This window comes from Haliaeetus albicilla, chromosome 11, assembly GCF_947461875.1.
Source record: "Haliaeetus albicilla chromosome 11, bHalAlb1.1, whole genome shotgun sequence".
NCBI lineage: Eukaryota > Metazoa > Chordata > Aves > Accipitriformes > Accipitridae > Haliaeetus > Haliaeetus albicilla.
Genome location: NC_091493.1, coordinates 42,390,600 through 42,406,891, shown reverse-complemented (window position 1 = coordinate 42,406,891; position 16,292 = coordinate 42,390,600). Strand labels below are relative to the sequence as shown.

Below are 16,292 nucleotides of genomic sequence, written 5' to 3'. Positions count from 1 at the left end.
ATGCCCCCTCGCCCCACGGGCTGGGAGCGTGCGTGTGGGGGGGTGTCCCCGTGTCCCCCGTCCGGTGGCCTCATGCCTGTCCCCATTTCCAGGACGACACGGAGCCGTACTTCATCGGCATCTTTTGCTTTGAGGCGGGGATCAAGATCATCGCGCTGGGCTTCGCCTTCCACAAAGGCTCCTACCTGCGCAATGGCTGGAACGTGATGGACTTCGTGGTCGTCCTCACCGGGTGAGGTCCCCGTCCCACCTGCCCGGGGACATGGGGGGATGTGCGCCGCCCCCCACCCCTGCAGAGGGGTTGTGTGTGCGTGTGCACACACGTGTCAGCCCTGTGCCCTTCCCCGTGTGTAGCAGACCCAAGTGTGTGCGTGCAGGCGTGCAGGCTGCAGGACCCCGCCTGTGTGGTGGAGCACGTGTGTGCAGAGGATGTGTGTGCACGTATGTGTGTGCACGTACATGTGTGCACATGCACGTGCGTGTACGCACACGCATGTGCGGGGCCTCTGTGTGTGCAGTGCTGCACCCGCCGGCGGTCCTGGGTGTCACCAGTGCCTGCTGGGCCGGGGCCGGGCAAGATGTTAATTATTGCCTGCGGCGCTCGTCCCGCTTCCCCAGCGGCAGCAAGTGCCTCTTAGCGCTGTCACAATATTTCCCCATGCCGCCACTCACCGGCCCAGCAGCCGTGCCTGCCGCCAGCGCTTTGGTGGCAGCCCCGACTTCCCCGGCCCCGGAGCTGCCCCCCCGGGCCATGGCACCCTAGCCCCAGACCCTCTGACGGCTGCTGTGTGTCCTGTGTTCACCCTCCCGCCGGGAGAGCTGGTGGGGAAACTGAGGCAGGGAGCAGTGGGGCTGTTGTTGGAGGGGACAGCCCAGTCTCTGACGTACATGACCTGTGGCCCCTCGAGCACTCGGCTACATCAGGGTTGCTCTTTGGCTGCTTTCCTCTGCTCCCCCCCACCTCGCACCCTCCTCCCCCCCGCCTCCTGGTCCCCTGATCAACCTGCTCCCCCCCAACTCCTGCACCCTGCTCCCCCTTGCCCTTGCCTGCTCCCCTCATGCCCTACTCTCCCCTTGCACCGTTTCCCCTGCACCCCGCTTCCCCCTTCCCCCTGCACCCCTTGCACCATGCTCCTCCCTTGCTCCCTGCCTGCTCCCCCCTGCACCCCGCTCCCCCTGCACCCTGCTCCCCAATTTGCCTCCCTGCTCCCCCCTTGCCCCCCGCCAACCCCAGCCCAGCCCCTGTGAATGAGTTGCAGCGTCACCGAGGCAACAAGGATGAATGAACTCAGGGGGACCCAGGAGGGTGAATGGGGGTGATGGGGATGAATGGAGATGAATGGGGGTGATGGGGATGAATGGGGCCAGCTGGTTGCTGTTGTGACGGGCAGCAGGAAGGGACCCTCTGCAGCATCGGTGGGGGGGGGCCCTGGGGCCGGCAATGAACCCCTGGGGTGCATCCAGGTGCCTGGGACCCCCCACCGTCACCCAGGTCCTGGGTGATCCTGTGGGCTGGTGCTGGCCGGGGGCTATGACCCCCCAGGCCAGGCCCTGCTCCAGCATCAGCGCTGGCAGCGCTGCCGCGTTCAGCCCGGAGAGGCTAAATATAGCCCAGTGCTCCCGCCCGCGCTGCCAGCACGGCCATGGGCACGTGGCCATGCGGCTGGGACGTGGGGGCTCTTGGTGGCTGTGATGGCACGGCTGTGGGCTTGTGGCCGTGTGGTGGGGACATGTGGGCTCGCCGTGGCTGTGACGGTGTAGCTGTGGGGCACGTGGTGGCCCGTGGAGGATGTGTGGCTCTGCTGGGATGTGATGGCTCTTGGTGGCTGTGATGGCACAGCCCATGGGGGGGGGGCACGTCCCAGGCTGGGATGCGGTGGTCCATGGGGGAATGGGTGGCCAGGCTGGGACATCGTGGCTCTTGGTGGCCACAGTGGCACGGCTGGTTGGGGTCCCTGGCTGGGTTGGGGTGCCGGCTGTGGTGTGGGGGGGTCCCTGCCTGCTGACCCCCCCCTTCTTGCCCGCAGCATCCTGGCCACAGTGGGCTCCCAGTTTGACTTGCGGACGCTGCGAGCCGTGCGCGTGCTCCGGCCCCTCAAGCTGGTCTCAGGGATCCCAAGTGAGTGGCTGGGGGGTCCGGGGGGGGGGGGGCCTGGGGGTTTCGGGGGGGGCCGCGGCTGCTCAGCCCCATCTGGCGCAGGTTTACAAGTCGTCCTGAAATCCATCATGAAGGCGATGATCCCGCTGTTGCAGATCGGCCTCCTCCTGTTTTTCGCGATCCTCATTTTTGCAATCATAGGATTAGAGTTTTATATGGGCAAATTTCACACCACCTGCTTCGACCTGGTGACGGGTAGGTCTGCCCCCCCCCCCCCAAACCCCCCCAACCCTTCCCTGCCCCCCCCCCCCGGCCCTGCCTCAGTTTCCCCACTGGGGAGGGCTCAGAGCCCTCCGTGGCGTTGGGATCAGGGGCTGGCTCCTTCCCCACTCCTTCCATCTCCCTGGGCCCGTGGCCCGCGCCCGATATGGAACGGCCTAATTACTTCTCTCCCCTGATGAAGATGCTGTTAATTGGCGGGAGCTATTTCTGCACGGCAGCCGCGTCAGCACCGTGGTGGGGGGGGCCTGAAGGAGGCTGCGGGGGACGATGACGGGGGGGTCTGGCAGCCCCATGGGGGTCACCCCCTGACTCTAAACTCTCCTGGGTGAATGCAGCCCTGGGGGGGACACGGGGGTCTGGGCTTGGGGGGTTGGGGGGGCAGGAGCAATCCCCAAATCTGTGTCCCTTCCTCCCAGACGAGATCAAGGTGGAAGTCCCCTGCGGGACAGACGAGCCGGCCCGGATCTGCCCCAATGGCACCAAGTGCAAGAAGTACTGGGAGGGCCCCAACTACGGCATCACCCAGTTCGACAACATCCTCTTCGCCGTCCTGACCGTCTTCCAGTGCATCACCATGGAAGGGTGGACAGACCTCCTCTACTATGTAAGCCCTGACGCCACAGGAATGGGCACCACTGTGTGTGTGTCCCCCCCCGCAGGGTCCCCTCTATCCCCACTGAAGCCGTCTTCTGTCCCCTGAGGGCTCGCCAGTCCCTGAGGGGGTCCCCAAGTTGTCTCTGGGGGGGCGGGGGCGGTCCCTGCTCACTGCTCCCATGCTCCGACCCTGCGGGGTGCACGGGGATAGAGGACAATGGGACGCAGCCCCCACCTCCCACCCCCAAAAAGGTGGAGGTGATTTGCAGAGGGAGGGGTTGCTGCAGAGCAGGAGGGTACCCCAAAAAAAGGGTGCTGGGGTCCCCCCCTCCGCTAGCAGCCCCAAGCCTTGCAGGGATGCTCTGCATCCTCTCTGGCCCACCGTGTCCCCCCCCCCCCCGGTACCATGTGTCCTCCCATGGCCCCCCCTCCCATGTCCCAGCGTGGGGTGGGGAGCATGGCCAGGGGATTTGGGGTGCCGCCAGCCCCCAGGGGGGACGCCGGAGCTGCTGCGCTGCACTCTGTCCCTTGGCCTATATCCAGCCACCAAAACAAGGAAGTGCCCGTGCCCCCCCCAGGTCATGGGACCCCCCCACCCCTGACCCCTCCTTTCCCCCCCCTCAGAGCAACGATGCCTCAGGGAACACTTGGAACTGGCTGTACTTCATCCCCCTCATCATCATCGGCTCCTTTTTTATGCTGAACCTAGTGCTGGGGGTGCTGTCTGGGTAAGCGGCGGGGGGGGGGGGGGGGGGGGGGCGGCCTCAGCGGGAGGGGGGTGCCTACCCTGGCCCCCCACTGATGCTGGCCCCACAGGGAGTTTGCCAAAGAGCGGGAGCGGGTGGAGAACCGCCGGGCGTTCCTGAAGCTGCGGCGGCAGCAGCAGATCGAGCGGGAGCTCAATGGCTACATGGAGTGGATCTCCAAGGCGGGTGAGGGCCGTGACACCCCCCCCATCCCCCCCCTCCGGGACACCCGCACTCCCCCCACCCCACTGAACTCCCCACTTTTTTCTCAGAAGAAGTGATCCTGGCAGAGGACGAGACCGAGGGAGAGCCCCGGCACCCCTTTGATGGTAAGTGCCCTGCCCCAGTGTGCGCCCCGGCAGGGGGGGCGGCCACCCTGGAGTGGGGGTGTCGCGGCGGGGACCCCCTGGTGACGCCCGCCTCCCTCTGCCCCTCGCCCCTGTGGGAGCTCTCCGGAGGGCCACCATCAAGAAGAGCAAGACGGACCTGCTGAGCCCTGAGGATGCCGAGGAGCAGCTGGCCGACATCTCCTCCGTGGGTGGGTGGGGGGCATGGGTGCCCCCGCTTTGGGGCGGTGGGTGGGGGGCGATGGGTTGGGGGGGGTGATGGCTGATGGGGTGGGGAGGTGATGGGTAGGGGGGGGATGACCCGTTGGGGGATGATGGGTGGGGGGGTGACGGGTCGGGGGGGTGACGGGTGATGGGGTGACTGGTGATAGAGTGGTGGTGGAAAGGTGGTGGGTGATGGGGTGAGGAGGTGATGGGTGGGGGGGATGACGTGTTGGGGGGGTGATGGGTGGGGGGCGTGATGGGTGATAGGTGATGGGGGTGACGGGTGATGGAGTGATGGGTGGGGAGGTGGTGGGTGATGCTGTGACAGGTTGGGGGGTGATGGGTGGGGAGGTGGTGGGTGATGGTGTGACAGGTTGGGGGGTGATGGGTGGGGATGACTGGGGGGTGATGGGTGACAGTTTGGGGATGGTGGGTGATGGGGTGATGGGTGGGGGCTCCCCCCCGCGCCCCGCAGGCTCCCCCTTCGCCCGCGCCAGCCTCAAAAGTGCCAAGCTGGAGAACGCCACCTTCTTCCACAAGCGGGAGCGGAGGATGCGCTTCCACATCCGCCGCATGGTGAAAACTCAGGCCTTCTACTGGACCGTGCTCAGTCTGGTAGCGCTCAACACCCTGTGTGTTGCTATCGTTCACTACGACCAGCCAGATTGGCTTTCCGACTTCCTCTGTGAGTGCCCCCCCCCACCGCTGGACACCCCCTCACCCGGCCCTCAGCCCCCCCTCACTCTCTCTCCCCCCCAGACTATGCAGAATTCATATTCTTGGGACTCTTTATGTCCGAAATGTTTATAAAAATGTACGGGCTGGGGACGCGGCCTTACTTTCACTCGTCCTTCAATTGCTTCGACTGTGCCGTGAGTCCGGCCCCGGCTCGGCTGCTGCCGGCGGGAATGGGGTGGGGGTGGGATGGGATGAGGATGGGGATGGGACAGGATGGGATGGGGATGGGGATGAGGACGGGGATGGGACAGGATGGGATGGGGATGGGGATGGGATGGGGATAGGGACGAGGATGGGACAGGGTGGAATGGGGACGGGGATGGGGACAGGATGGAGAGGGGACGGGGATGGGGACAGGATGGAGAGGGGATGGGGATGGGGACAAGGTGGGGGGAATGGGGATGGGGACAGGATGGGATGGGGTCAGGATGGGAATAAGATGTGGATGGAATGGGAATAGGATTGGGATGGGGATGGGGATGGAATGGAGATGGGGATGGGGACGGAATGGAGATGGAGATGGGAATGGGAAGGGATGAGGACAAGATGAGGATGGGGAAGAGGTCAGGATAGGGATGGGGATAGGATAGGGATGGGATGGGGACAGGACGGAGACACTGTCCCACTCCCAGGTTATCATCGGAAGCATCTTCGAGGTGATCTGGGCTGTTGTGAAGCCGGGAACATCCTTCGGGATCAGCGTGCTACGAGCTCTCAGGTTACTGCGCATTTTCAAAGTCACAAAGTAAGTGCTGACGGGTCGGGTGCCGACGCTCTGTCCATCCGCCCGTCCGTCTGTCCATTGGTCCGTCTGTCCGTCAGTCTGTCTGTCCGCTGGTCTGTCCATGTCTGTGGGTCTGCAAGTGCGGGGGCAGTGTGAGCACGAGTGAGTGTGTGGATGCACGGAGCCATTGTGGGGTGCCTGGGTGCCGAGTTGCCGTCCCTCGTCCCCTCGCCATCTCTGTGTCCCCTCATCACCCCCATGTCCCTTCGCATCCCCTTGTCCCCCCATGGCCCTGGTCCCCCCACGGCCCCGCAGCCTGGCTCTGCCCTGGCAGGTACTGGGCTTCCCTGAGGAACCTGGTGGTCTCCCTCCTGAACTCCATGAAGTCCATCATCAGCCTCCTCTTCCTCCTCTTCCTCTTCATCGTCGTCTTTGCCCTTTTGGGGATGCAGCTCTTTGGGGGACAGTGAGTAACTGGGTGGGAGATGGGGCCCCCCCCAGGGTCACCCTGGTCCCCCAGCATGGGGGTATCTCTGTGCCCCCAGGCCCCTGCTGGGGGGCACCCGGCTGGGGTGGGGCTCCCACCATTCCCCCCCACCCCCAGGTTCAATTTTGACGACGGGACCCCTCCCACCAACTTTGACACTTTCCCAGCAGCAATAATGACGGTGTTTCAGGTAGGGACCCCCCTGTCCCCTCCCTGGGGCTCCTGAGGAAGTGAGGTGCCAGTGGAGGGGTCCCTGCTGCCCCTATGGCTCCTTCCCCCCCAGATCCTGACGGGCGAAGACTGGAACGCGGTGATGTACGACGGGATCAAATCTCAGGGCGGCGTCAAGGGGGGGATGGTTTTCTCTGTCTACTTCATCGTCCTCACCCTCTTTGGCAACTGTATCCTCGGGGTGCTGGGGGGGTCCCGGGGGGCTCTGGGCCAGGGCAGGGATGTGCTGGGACCCACTTTGCCTTGACGGGGCACCCAGACACCCTCCTCAATGTCTTCTTGGCCATCGCGGTGGACAACCTCGCCAACGCGCAGGAGCTCACCAAGGTAAGGACCGGTGTCAGGGATGAGGCGGGGCCACCCCAGCCCATCACCTGTGGCCTCAGGGCTGGGCTGGACACGGCGCTGGGCTTTGCAGGATGAGCAGGAGGAGGAAGAAGCCGCCAACCAAAAGCTGGCACTGCAAAAGGCGAAGGAGGTGGCCGAAGTGAGCCCACTCTCTGCAGCCAACATGTCCGTCACCATGTAAGTACATTGTGTGCCCGGCTCCATCCCTGGATCCATCCCTGGCTCCATCCCTGGATCCATCCTTGGATCCATCCCTGACTCCATCCGGCTCCGTCCTTGTCTCCATCCCCAGCTCCATTCCTGGCTCCATCCATGTCTCCGTCCCCAGCTCCAACCCGAGCCCTGGCTCCATCCAACTCCATCCATGTCTCTGTCCCCAGCTCCATCCCAGCTCTGTCCCCAGCTCCACCCCTGGCCCCAGCTCCAACCCCGGCCCTGGCTCCATCCAACTCCATCCATGTCTCTGTCCCCAGCTCCATCCCAGCTCTGTCCCCAGCTCCACCCCTGGCCCCAGCTCCATCCTTGTCTCTGTCCCCAGCCCCAGCTCCGTCCCTGGCCCCAGCTCCATCCCAGCTGCCATCCCCAACTCCATCCTTGTCTCCATCTCCAGCTCTGTCCCTGCCTCCATCCTGACTCCTTCCCCGGATCCATCCTTAGCTCCATCCCAGCTCCATCCCACTTCCATCCCGGCTCCATCCTCAGCTCCATCCCGTCTCCATCCCATCTCTGCTCCGGCTCCGTCCTGGCACACCTCAGGCTCCCCCGACGTGGGCTGTGCCTCCCCGCTGCAGGAAGGAGCAGCAGAAGAACCAGAAGTCCTCGAAGTCGGTGTGGGAGCAGCGGACAAGCGAGCTGCGGAAGCAGAACCTGCTGGCCAGCCGGGAGGCCCTCTACAGCGAGCTGGACCCCGAGGAGCGCTGGAAGGTGCCCTACGCCCGCCACCTGCGCCCTGACATGAAGACCCACCTGGACCGGCCACTGGTGGTGGACCCCCAGGAGAACCGCAACAACAATACCAACAAGACGCGCCCCAGCGAGCCGCCGATAGAGCCCCGCTTTGGCCAGCCCCGTGCCGAGGAGCTCCGCCGGCAGCCGCGCTACCCCGACCCCGGCGGCCCCCGCCCCGTGGAACCCCCTGGCCCCGACGGCCGATGGCCCCGCAGCAGCAGCCGTGAGCCCGAGCGGGACCCCAGCCAGGAACGCGCCTACGCCGACGCTGAGCGCCTTAAAGCCCTCGAGCGCCGGCACCGGCCGGGTGGCAGCCGGGATGGCCGTGCTGGCTCACCCCAACCCGAGCGCGAGCACCGGCGGCACCGGGCACACCGGCGGGCGGCCGAGGAGGGCGAGGAGGGTGGGCGGCCAGAGCGGCGGCCACGGCACCGGGAGGGCAGCCGGCCGGTGCGGGGCGAGGGGGACGGGGAGCACGGGGATGGCGAGCGGCGCCGTCGGCATCGGCACGCCACGCCGGCCGCCTACGATGGCGAGGGCAAGCGGGATGACAAGGAGAGGCGGCACCGGCGGCGGAGGTGAGCAGGGTGGGCAGGACCCCCTGGGGCTGGTGGGACCCCTCCAGGACCGGGGAGCTCCTCTGGCTCCCAGGAGTACCCAAATCCCCTCTGGCATTCCTGGCTCAGCACCTGACGTGCGAGCTGTGCCAGGGGTGCCAGGGGGTCCCCGCTGAGCCCCCTCCCCTCTGCCTCCCCCCAGGGAGAACCAGGTCTCCGGGGTGCCGGCGGGCCCCACGCTCTCCACCACCCGCCCCATCCAGCAGGACGTGGGGCGCCGGGAGCCCCCCGTCGCAGAGGACATTGACAACATGAAGAACAACAAACTGGCCACTGCCGAGCCCCCCGCGCCCCCACCCGTGGGCAACCACACCGCCTGCCCCACCGGGGCCCCCTTACGCTGGCCCCCCACCACCCCCAATCCCCCCCCCGAAAACAGCCTGGTGGTCACCAACCCTGGCCCCCACAACAACCCCACCAAGGCGGGGGGGAAGCCGGAGCACACGGCCGTGGACATCCCACCCCCCCTCCCGCCGCCCCCCACCAACGCCCTGGTCCAAGGTAGGGGACACCCCCCCAAGATCTGGGGGGTGTGGGGGATGCAGGGGGTCCGGGAGGGGTGCAGGGGCCATGATCCCGCCGCTCTTGCAGTGAACAGGAACGCCAACCCCGAGCCGCTGCCCCGCAAGGAGGAGGAGGAGGAGAAGAAGGAGGAAGGCGACGATCAGGAGGAGAACGGCCCCAAGCCCATGGTGCCCTACAGCTCCATGTTCATCCTCTCCACCACCAACCCGTGAGCACCGTGGGGGGACTGGGGGGGTCCTGGGGGTGCCCGTTGCTCACCCCTCCCTCACCGTCCCTCTTCCACCAACCCCCCCCAGGTTCCGCCGGCTGTGCCACTACATCGTCAACCTGCGGTACTTTGAGATGTGCATCCTGATGGTCATCGCCATGAGCAGCATCGCCCTGGCTGCCGAGGACCCCGTGCAGCCCAACGCCCCCCGCAACAACGTAAGCCCCCAGCCCCCGCTCCCCGCCCCGCAGCTGGGCACAGAGGGACCTCCGGGTGCTGTCAGGGGGGGCGGTGGGGCTGAGCCCCCTTCTCACAGTGCTGCTTTGCAGGGTGAGGCACCCCCAAAACAGCAACTCGGGCTGTGCCAAAATGGGGTGTCCCCCCCCTTGTCCTGCCCCTGAGACCCTGCCCATGGCCCCAGGGTGCTGGGGTGTCCTACAGCCATGGAGTGCTGGGGCGGTCCTGGGGTGCCAGGGGGTCCCAGGGTGCCAGGGGGGTCCCACAGCCCCATGGTGCTGGGAGGTACGGGGGGGGGTCCCAGGGTGCCAGGGGGACCCCAGGCATCTCCCCCCACCCCACCTCCTTCCCCCTCCAGGTCTTGCGCTACTTCGACTACGTCTTCACGGGTGTCTTTACCTTTGAGATGGTGATCAAGGTGAGCGGGGGGGGGGGTCCGCGGGGTGGGGGCCCCCCCGGCACCCCCTCACCCGCCCCCACCTTGCCCCCCGCAGATGGTGGATTTGGGGCTGGTGCTTCACCAAGGTGCCTATTTCCGGGACCTGTGGAACATCCTGGACTTCATCGTGGTCAGCGGGGCGCTGGTGGCCTTTGCCTTCACGTGAGTCCCCCCTTCGGGGACACGGGGGGTCTTGGGGGCATCCTGTGGGGTCCCGGGAGGGGCTGGGAACACCTGGGTCCCCCCCGTGCTCAGGGGACAGCAGTGGCACCAGGGAGGGGAACACGGGGATGGTGGGGAGGGGATGGAGGTGGTGGGGTCTCGCCTCTCTCAGTGCCTCCCAGTGGGGCTGTCCCAGTCCCCCCACCCCAGCCCTGCTGGGGTCCATCCCGTGGCCCCACAGCCGCTCGCTGCCCACCCGCCGCGTCCGCTGCCCGGCTGTCCGCGCTCTGCTGTGTCGCTTGACGTCCGTCCTCAGCCGCTTGCCACCGTGCTGTGTTGTCCTGTCACTGTCCCAGTGTCCCCACGCCCTGGCAGCACCGCCCCAGTGTCCCCGGGCAGGATCAGGCCCCGGTGCCGAGCAGCCGCCCCAGTGCGGAATCCCCAGAGCAGTGAACAGGGCTGGAGTAAACCCTAAATTAAGATGAGGAATCTGCTAGCAAAGGATGAATAGCCTCTTAGTAAGGAATGAGTAACCTAGAAAGGGATGAGGAATCTCCTAGAAATGGATGAACACCCCCTGAGTAACTGAGCATGCCTCAAATGATTGAGCATCCTTAAAGCAAAGGGTGAGCATCCTCCAAGTAAAGGGTGAGCATCCCCCCCAGTAATTGAGCATCCCCCAAAAAAGGGTGAACATCCCCACAGTGACTGAGCATCCCCCAAGTAAAGGATAAGCATCCCCTGAGTAACTGAGCATCCCCCCAAATAAAGGGTGAGCATCCCCTGAGTGACTGAGCATCCTTAAAGTAAAGCATGAGCATCCCCCAAGTAAAGGATGAGCACCCCCCCAAGTAACTAAGTATTCTTAAAGTAAGGGGTGAACATCCCCCACGTAACTGAGCATCCCCCCCAAGTAATGGGTGAGTAAGCCTGGAGCAGACCCCAATTACCTCCTGGGAAGCCGGGATCCCCCCGTGGCTCCCCCAGGCTCCCGGTGGGAAGTGGCCGGGGGGGCGTGGGCACGGGGCGGGGGCCGGGCTCTCACCGTGCCTTGTCTCTCCCCTTCCTCTGCCACCGGCCACAGGAGCAGCTCACGGTAAAGTCTTTCTGCCTTCGTCTCCTGCCCTGTCTCCGTCCTCGTGCTCTCCTCATGCTCATGGTCGTGCCTTGCTCCCCCCCAACCCTACAGCCCTCCTTGCACTCCCCCCCTCAAAAAGCAGCCTCAGGGATGGGGCCGTGGGAAACACACCAGGCTCTCCCTGGCATGTGATGAGTGCAGGGGGTCTCAGCCTCGAGCTCTGCCCTGTGCCGGGCAGCCACTGCCCACTTGGCTGGGGAGGGCACTGTCACCACCAGAGAAAGAAGGGGGTGGGACCACCCACGGACCTGCCGGGATGCCAGGGCACCCCGAGCCGCCATGCCGGGGGCCCCATGTCTTCCCTGTCCCCCCCACAGCGGCAGCAGCAAGGGGAAGGACATCAACACCATCAAGTCCCTCCGCGTCCTCCGCGTCCTCCGGCCCCTGAAGACCATCAAGAGGCTGCCGAAGCTCAAGGTGGGTGAGGGGGCGGATGGGGAAGGGGATTCACTCCCCACCCCGGGTGTTGGGGGGCGTCCTGGCTGGCACCGACCCCTTCCCTGGTCCCTTCCCCCAGGCTGTCTTCGACTGCGTGGTGAACTCCCTGAAGAACGTCCTCAACATCCTCATCGTCTACATGCTCTTCATGTTCATCTTCGCCGTGGTGGCCGTCCAGCTCTTCAAGGGCAAGTTCTTCTACTGCACCGATGAGTCCAAGGAGTTCGAGAAGGACTGCAGGTATGGCCCGGCCGGGCGGGGGTCCACCGCCGCCCCCCACCCTGTCCCACCGCCCTCTCCCCTCCCAGGGGGGAATACTTGGTCTACGAGAAGGACAATGAGGTGAAGGCGCAGAAGCGGGAGTGGAAGAAGTATGAGTTTCACTACGACAATGTGCTCTGGGCGCTGCTCACCCTCTTCACTGTCTCCACCGGCGAGGGATGGCCACAGTAAGGGCATGGAGATGGGTGGGGGGATGTGGGGATGGGGTGGGGCGACACTGGGACCCCCATCCCATCCCTGCACTTGTCCCACCACAGGGTCCTCAAGCACTCAGTGGATGCCACCTACGAGAACCAGGGCCCCAGCCCCGGCTACCGCATGGAGATGTCCATCTTCTACGTGGTCTACTTCGTGGTCTTCCCCTTCTTCTTTGTCAACATCTTCGTGGCCTTGATCATCATCACCTTCCAGGAGCAGGGGGACAAGATGATGGAGGAGTACAGCCTGGAGAAAAACGAGGTGCTGCCTCCGGACCCCTCCCTCCTCGACACCTTTTGGGGATCCCCCAGCCGGGCTGGGGGGGTCAGTGATGCCCACCCTGTTCCCCACCCCACAGAGAGCCTGCATTGACTTCGCCATCAGTGCCAAGCCCCTGACGCGGCACATGCCGCAGAACCGGCAGAGCTTCCAGTACCGCATGTGGCAGTTCGTGGTGTCGCCGCCCTTTGAGTACACCATCATGGCCATGATTGCCCTCAACACCATTGTCCTCATGATGAAGGTCGGTGGGGAGCAGGCTTGGGGGTCCCGGGGAGCCCCTCTGGGTCTGTCCCATCCCTGTCCCTTGGGGGCTGTGCTCAGCCCGTTTGGATCCCCTTGGTCCTGTCCCCTGGGGTTTGTCCTTCTCCCCTGGCACCTCTCCTGTCCCCTGGGCCTTGTCCCTGTCCCCCTGGATCCATCCCTGTGCCCGTGGACCCATCTTACCCCCCGGGATGCACCCCTGTCCCCCTGGGACCTGTCCCTGTCCCCATCCCCATCCTCCACGCTATCACCCCAGTTCTATGACGCCTCGGATGCCTACGAGAACGTGCTGAAGATGTTCAACAATGTCTTCACTTCCCTCTTCTCCCTTGAGTGTCTCCTGAAGATCATGGCCTTCGGTGTGCTGGTACGTGCCGCTGTATGCCGGGGACGGGGACCCAGGGGACCACAGGGGACACACATCCAGCCCTGGGGCATCCTGCACCATACCAGCAGGTTCCTGGGAGCTGGTGCATGGGTAATTGCGGGATCCCGGTGCATGGGTACCCATGGGATCTGGGGAGCTGGTGCACGAGTACTCGTGGGATCTGGGAGCTGGCATGCTGGCAGCGCCGCTGCCCCGTGTCCCTTGTCCCCTTCCCTTCACAGAATTACTTCCGTGACGCCTGGAACATCTTCGACTTTGTCACAGTCCTGGGGAGCATCACGGACATCCTGGTGACAGAGTTCGGGGTAGGTGGGAGCCACCGCATCCCCCCAACCCCATGGCCCCAGCGCCGGGCTCCGCTCCCCCCCCCCCCCCCTCACCCCTCGTGTTCCCCCAGAACAACTTCATCAACCTCAGCTTCCTGCGGCTCTTCCGGGCTGCGCGGCTCATCAAGCTGCTGCGCCAGGGCTACACCATCCGCATCCTGCTCTGGACCTTCGTCCAGTCCTTCAAGGTGCTGCCTGATGTCCCCCCAAAACCTGCGTTCCCCCCCCAGCCGCCCCCACCCAGGGGCTGGCAGCCCAACCCGCGCCGGGGGGCCACATCCAGACCCGGCGTGGCGTGACTGGCCCCGCTCTGCCCCCAGGCTCTGCCCTACGTCTGCCTGCTCATCGCCATGCTCTTCTTCATCTACGCCATCATCGGGATGCAGGTGAGAGCCCCCAGCCCTCCCCCGCCCCCCCAGTACCCTGCCCCAGCCCCCCGCCACCCCGAGCCATCCCGGCCCCCCCCAGGTCTTCGGCAACATTGGCATTGAGGAGGAGGATGACGAGTCGGCCATCACCCAGCACAACAACTTCCGCACCTTCTTCCAGGCCCTCATGCTCCTCTTCCGGTGAGTCCCCCGGCACGGTCCTGGTGCCACCAGTGGTACCCAGTGCCATGCCGGCACGTCCCCCCAGCACGGTCCCAGTGCCACCAGTGGTACCCAGTGCCATGCCGGCACGTCCCCCCAGCACGGTCCCAGTGCCACCAGTGGTACCCAGTGCCACGCTGGCGTGTCCCCCCAGCATGGTCCCGATGCCACCAGTGGTACCCAGTGCCACGCTGGTGTGTTCCCCTGGCATGGTCCCGTTGTCACGCAGGGTTCCCCGTGCCATGCCAGCATGTACCCCAAGCACAGTCCCATCACCCTCCAGTGGTACCCAGTGCTGTGCTGGTGTGGCCCCCCCTGCCCGGCCCCTTCCCTGGCTGGGGTCACCCAGCAGCATCCCCCCCTCTGCCGCAGGAGCGCCACGGGGGAGGCCTGGCATGAGATCATGCTGTCCTGCCTGAGCGGGAAGCCCTGCGACCAGAACTCGGGCATCAAGGAGGACGAGTGCGGCAACGAGTTCGCCTACTTCTACTTCGTCTCCTTCATCTTCCTCTGCTCCTTCCTGGTGAGCCCCGGGAGGTGTAGGGGGGACCCCAGCTCGCCTGCCCCCACCCTGACACCCCCCCTCCCATGCCCCCCCAGATGCTGAACCTCTTTGTCGCTGTCATCATGGACAACTTTGAGTACCTGACGCGTGACTCCTCCATCCTGGGCCCCCACCACCTGGACGAGTACGTCCGCGTCTGGGCTGAGTACGACCCCGCCGCCTGGTAAGGAACCCCCCGGGGCAGGCGCGGGGGGGGCAGGGGGTCTCCCCAGATGCCTGGGTCCCCTCTCAGCGCCGGGGGCACAGCGGCTCCTGGGGGCTTGGCTGGCCGGACAGTCTTCCCCCCTCTCCAGCCATGCAGCAGGGTCTGAGGGGGTGCAGCAAGTGCCCGAGAGCCCCCCCCGGGTCCTCTGGGGCCAGTGGCCCTGGTGTGTCACAGAGGAGGTGACTCCTGGGACCGTCCCTCCAAGGGGGTGTCCCCAGGGGCTGTCCCCCAAGGGGATGTCCCCTGGGTCTGCTGTCCCCACGCAGCCATGGGGGGGCCTAGCCCCCCCCCAGCACAGTGCCGATTAACCTGTCCTCTCTCAATTGTAGGTGCTCGGCCGCCGGATTTCTCCCTCTTGCCCCCGCCCTGACCCCCAGCCCCCAGCACCAGGCAAAGGGACTCAGCCGGACCCAGGGGGTCCCTGGGGGTTCTGCCGGGTGCTGGAGGGTCCCCACGATTTCCCAGGGGGGGTGTCTCTTCTTTGTCCCAGGGTCCAGGGTGTCCCATGGTGTCCTGGGGGGTCCCTGGCTGCTCTTGGGGTGTCCTGTGATGCTCTACCAGGTCCTCGGTGGGCTGGACTGGTCCATACTGGGATCAGCAGGGATGGAGCCAGGGGAGCTCCAGCTCTCCCCACAACCACCCTGTACCCCCCCATCCCCATTGCAGCCAAGCAGCCGCAAACCCCCCCTCAGCACGGGGGGGGGGGTCCTGTCCCCCAATCCCATCCTCTCTCCCCCTGTCCCAGGGTCCGTGCCTCAGTTTCCCCAGCCCCTCGGCGCGTCCGCGGTCGTGCGTGTCTCCGGCGTCCGCACTAACCCCCCTGTATTCTTCTTGCAGTGGCCGCATTCATTATAAGGATATGTACAGTTTATTACGCGTAATATCTCCCCCATTGGGCTTAGGCAAGAAATGCCCTCATAGGGTTGCTTGCAAGGTTTGACTTACACTAAAAACCTGCTGAGCATCAACGGAATGAATGTTGCTTATGGTTTCTCGGATATATATATGATATCTATATATATATATACACAGACACGTCCCGCACCCCCGGGGCCGGCCCCAGCCCCCGGCGCGCCGCATGGAGCCCCCCCATCCCTGCCCAGCTCTGCTTGCTGCGCCCCGCGGCCCCCGGCCAGCACGGCCGGACCCCCCCCTCCAGCGCCGCGGGGCTGCATGGGCACCGGCCATCGCCTTCCTCCCCTCCTTCTCCTCCTCCTCCACGGGGCCCCGGGCTGCGGCCGGCCGGGTTTAAACCTCTTTTTTTTTTTTCTTTTTTTTTTTCCATTTTTTTTCTCCGCGTCTCTCTGTCTCTCTTGCCTCTTTTTTGTCCTTTTTCTGTCCGATGTCTCTTCCTTCTTGTTCTCTCCGCTCCCAGGGGCCGGCTGACTTTCATGGACATGTATGAAATGCTGAGACATATGTCCCCGCCCCTGGGTTTAGGCAAGAAATGCCCACCCCGTGTTGCTTATAAGGTAGAATAACTCTTCCCACCAGAGCGAAGCCCCCTCAAAGCCGTGCCGGTTCCCAGCAGCGGCACCGACTCAGCCCGGCCGATGCTTCTCGGCCTTTTTTTTTTTTTTTGGTTGGTTTTTTTGGTTTTTGTTGGTTTTTTGTTGGTTTTCTCCTCCTGCGGCAAGCCCTGACCGGCGCGGTGGCCACCGGCCCCGCTGAGCCTCTGCGTGTC

At 65.1% G+C, this 16,292-nt stretch overlaps 1 protein-coding gene across 3 annotated transcripts in view; it reads left to right on the top strand.

Annotated features, from left to right (window-relative positions):
• Positions 1-16,292, top strand: part of CACNA1A (calcium voltage-gated channel subunit alpha1 A) — a 32,752-nt gene that overhangs the window by 4,881 nt on the left and 11,579 nt on the right. Inside the window, exons 3-37 of one of the 3 annotated variants that reach the window (XM_069797353.1) lie at positions 93-232; positions 2,028-2,119; positions 2,201-2,353; positions 2,797-2,984; positions 3,599-3,702; positions 3,791-3,906; positions 3,993-4,049; positions 4,169-4,258; positions 4,747-4,956; positions 5,031-5,143; positions 5,642-5,754; positions 6,068-6,199; positions 6,338-6,410; positions 6,504-6,621; positions 6,711-6,778; positions 6,870-6,976; positions 7,591-8,325; positions 8,507-8,865; positions 8,956-9,097; positions 9,186-9,315; positions 9,693-9,752; positions 9,829-9,935; positions 11,391-11,490; positions 11,591-11,751; positions 11,820-11,960; positions 12,051-12,252; positions 12,350-12,514; positions 12,791-12,901; positions 13,144-13,227; positions 13,320-13,436; positions 13,569-13,634; positions 13,717-13,817; positions 14,211-14,361; positions 14,439-14,566; positions 15,984-16,080. In XM_069797353.1, the coding sequence (XP_069653454.1) occupies positions 93-232; positions 2,028-2,119; positions 2,201-2,353; positions 2,797-2,984; positions 3,599-3,702; positions 3,791-3,906; positions 3,993-4,049; positions 4,169-4,258; positions 4,747-4,956; positions 5,031-5,143; positions 5,642-5,754; positions 6,068-6,199; positions 6,338-6,410; positions 6,504-6,621; positions 6,711-6,778; positions 6,870-6,976; positions 7,591-8,325; positions 8,507-8,865; positions 8,956-9,097; positions 9,186-9,315; positions 9,693-9,752; positions 9,829-9,935; positions 11,391-11,490; positions 11,591-11,751; positions 11,820-11,960; positions 12,051-12,252; positions 12,350-12,514; positions 12,791-12,901; positions 13,144-13,227; positions 13,320-13,436; positions 13,569-13,634; positions 13,717-13,817; positions 14,211-14,361; positions 14,439-14,566; positions 15,984-16,080 (5,031 nt within the window). Of the gene's footprint in view, positions 1-92; positions 233-2,027; positions 2,120-2,200; positions 2,354-2,796; positions 2,985-3,598; positions 3,703-3,790; positions 3,907-3,992; positions 4,051-4,166; positions 4,259-4,746; positions 4,957-5,030; positions 5,144-5,641; positions 5,755-6,067; positions 6,200-6,337; positions 6,411-6,503; positions 6,622-6,710; positions 6,779-6,869; positions 6,977-7,590; positions 8,326-8,506; positions 8,866-8,955; positions 9,098-9,185; positions 9,316-9,692; positions 9,753-9,828; positions 9,936-11,390; positions 11,491-11,590; positions 11,752-11,819; positions 11,961-12,050; positions 12,253-12,349; positions 12,515-12,790; positions 12,902-13,143; positions 13,228-13,319; positions 13,437-13,568; positions 13,635-13,716; positions 13,818-14,210; positions 14,362-14,438; positions 14,567-15,445; positions 15,543-15,983; positions 16,081-16,292 lie in introns of all 3 variants that reach the window. The other 2 variants (XM_069797352.1, XM_069797351.1) reach the window with 2 other exon arrangements.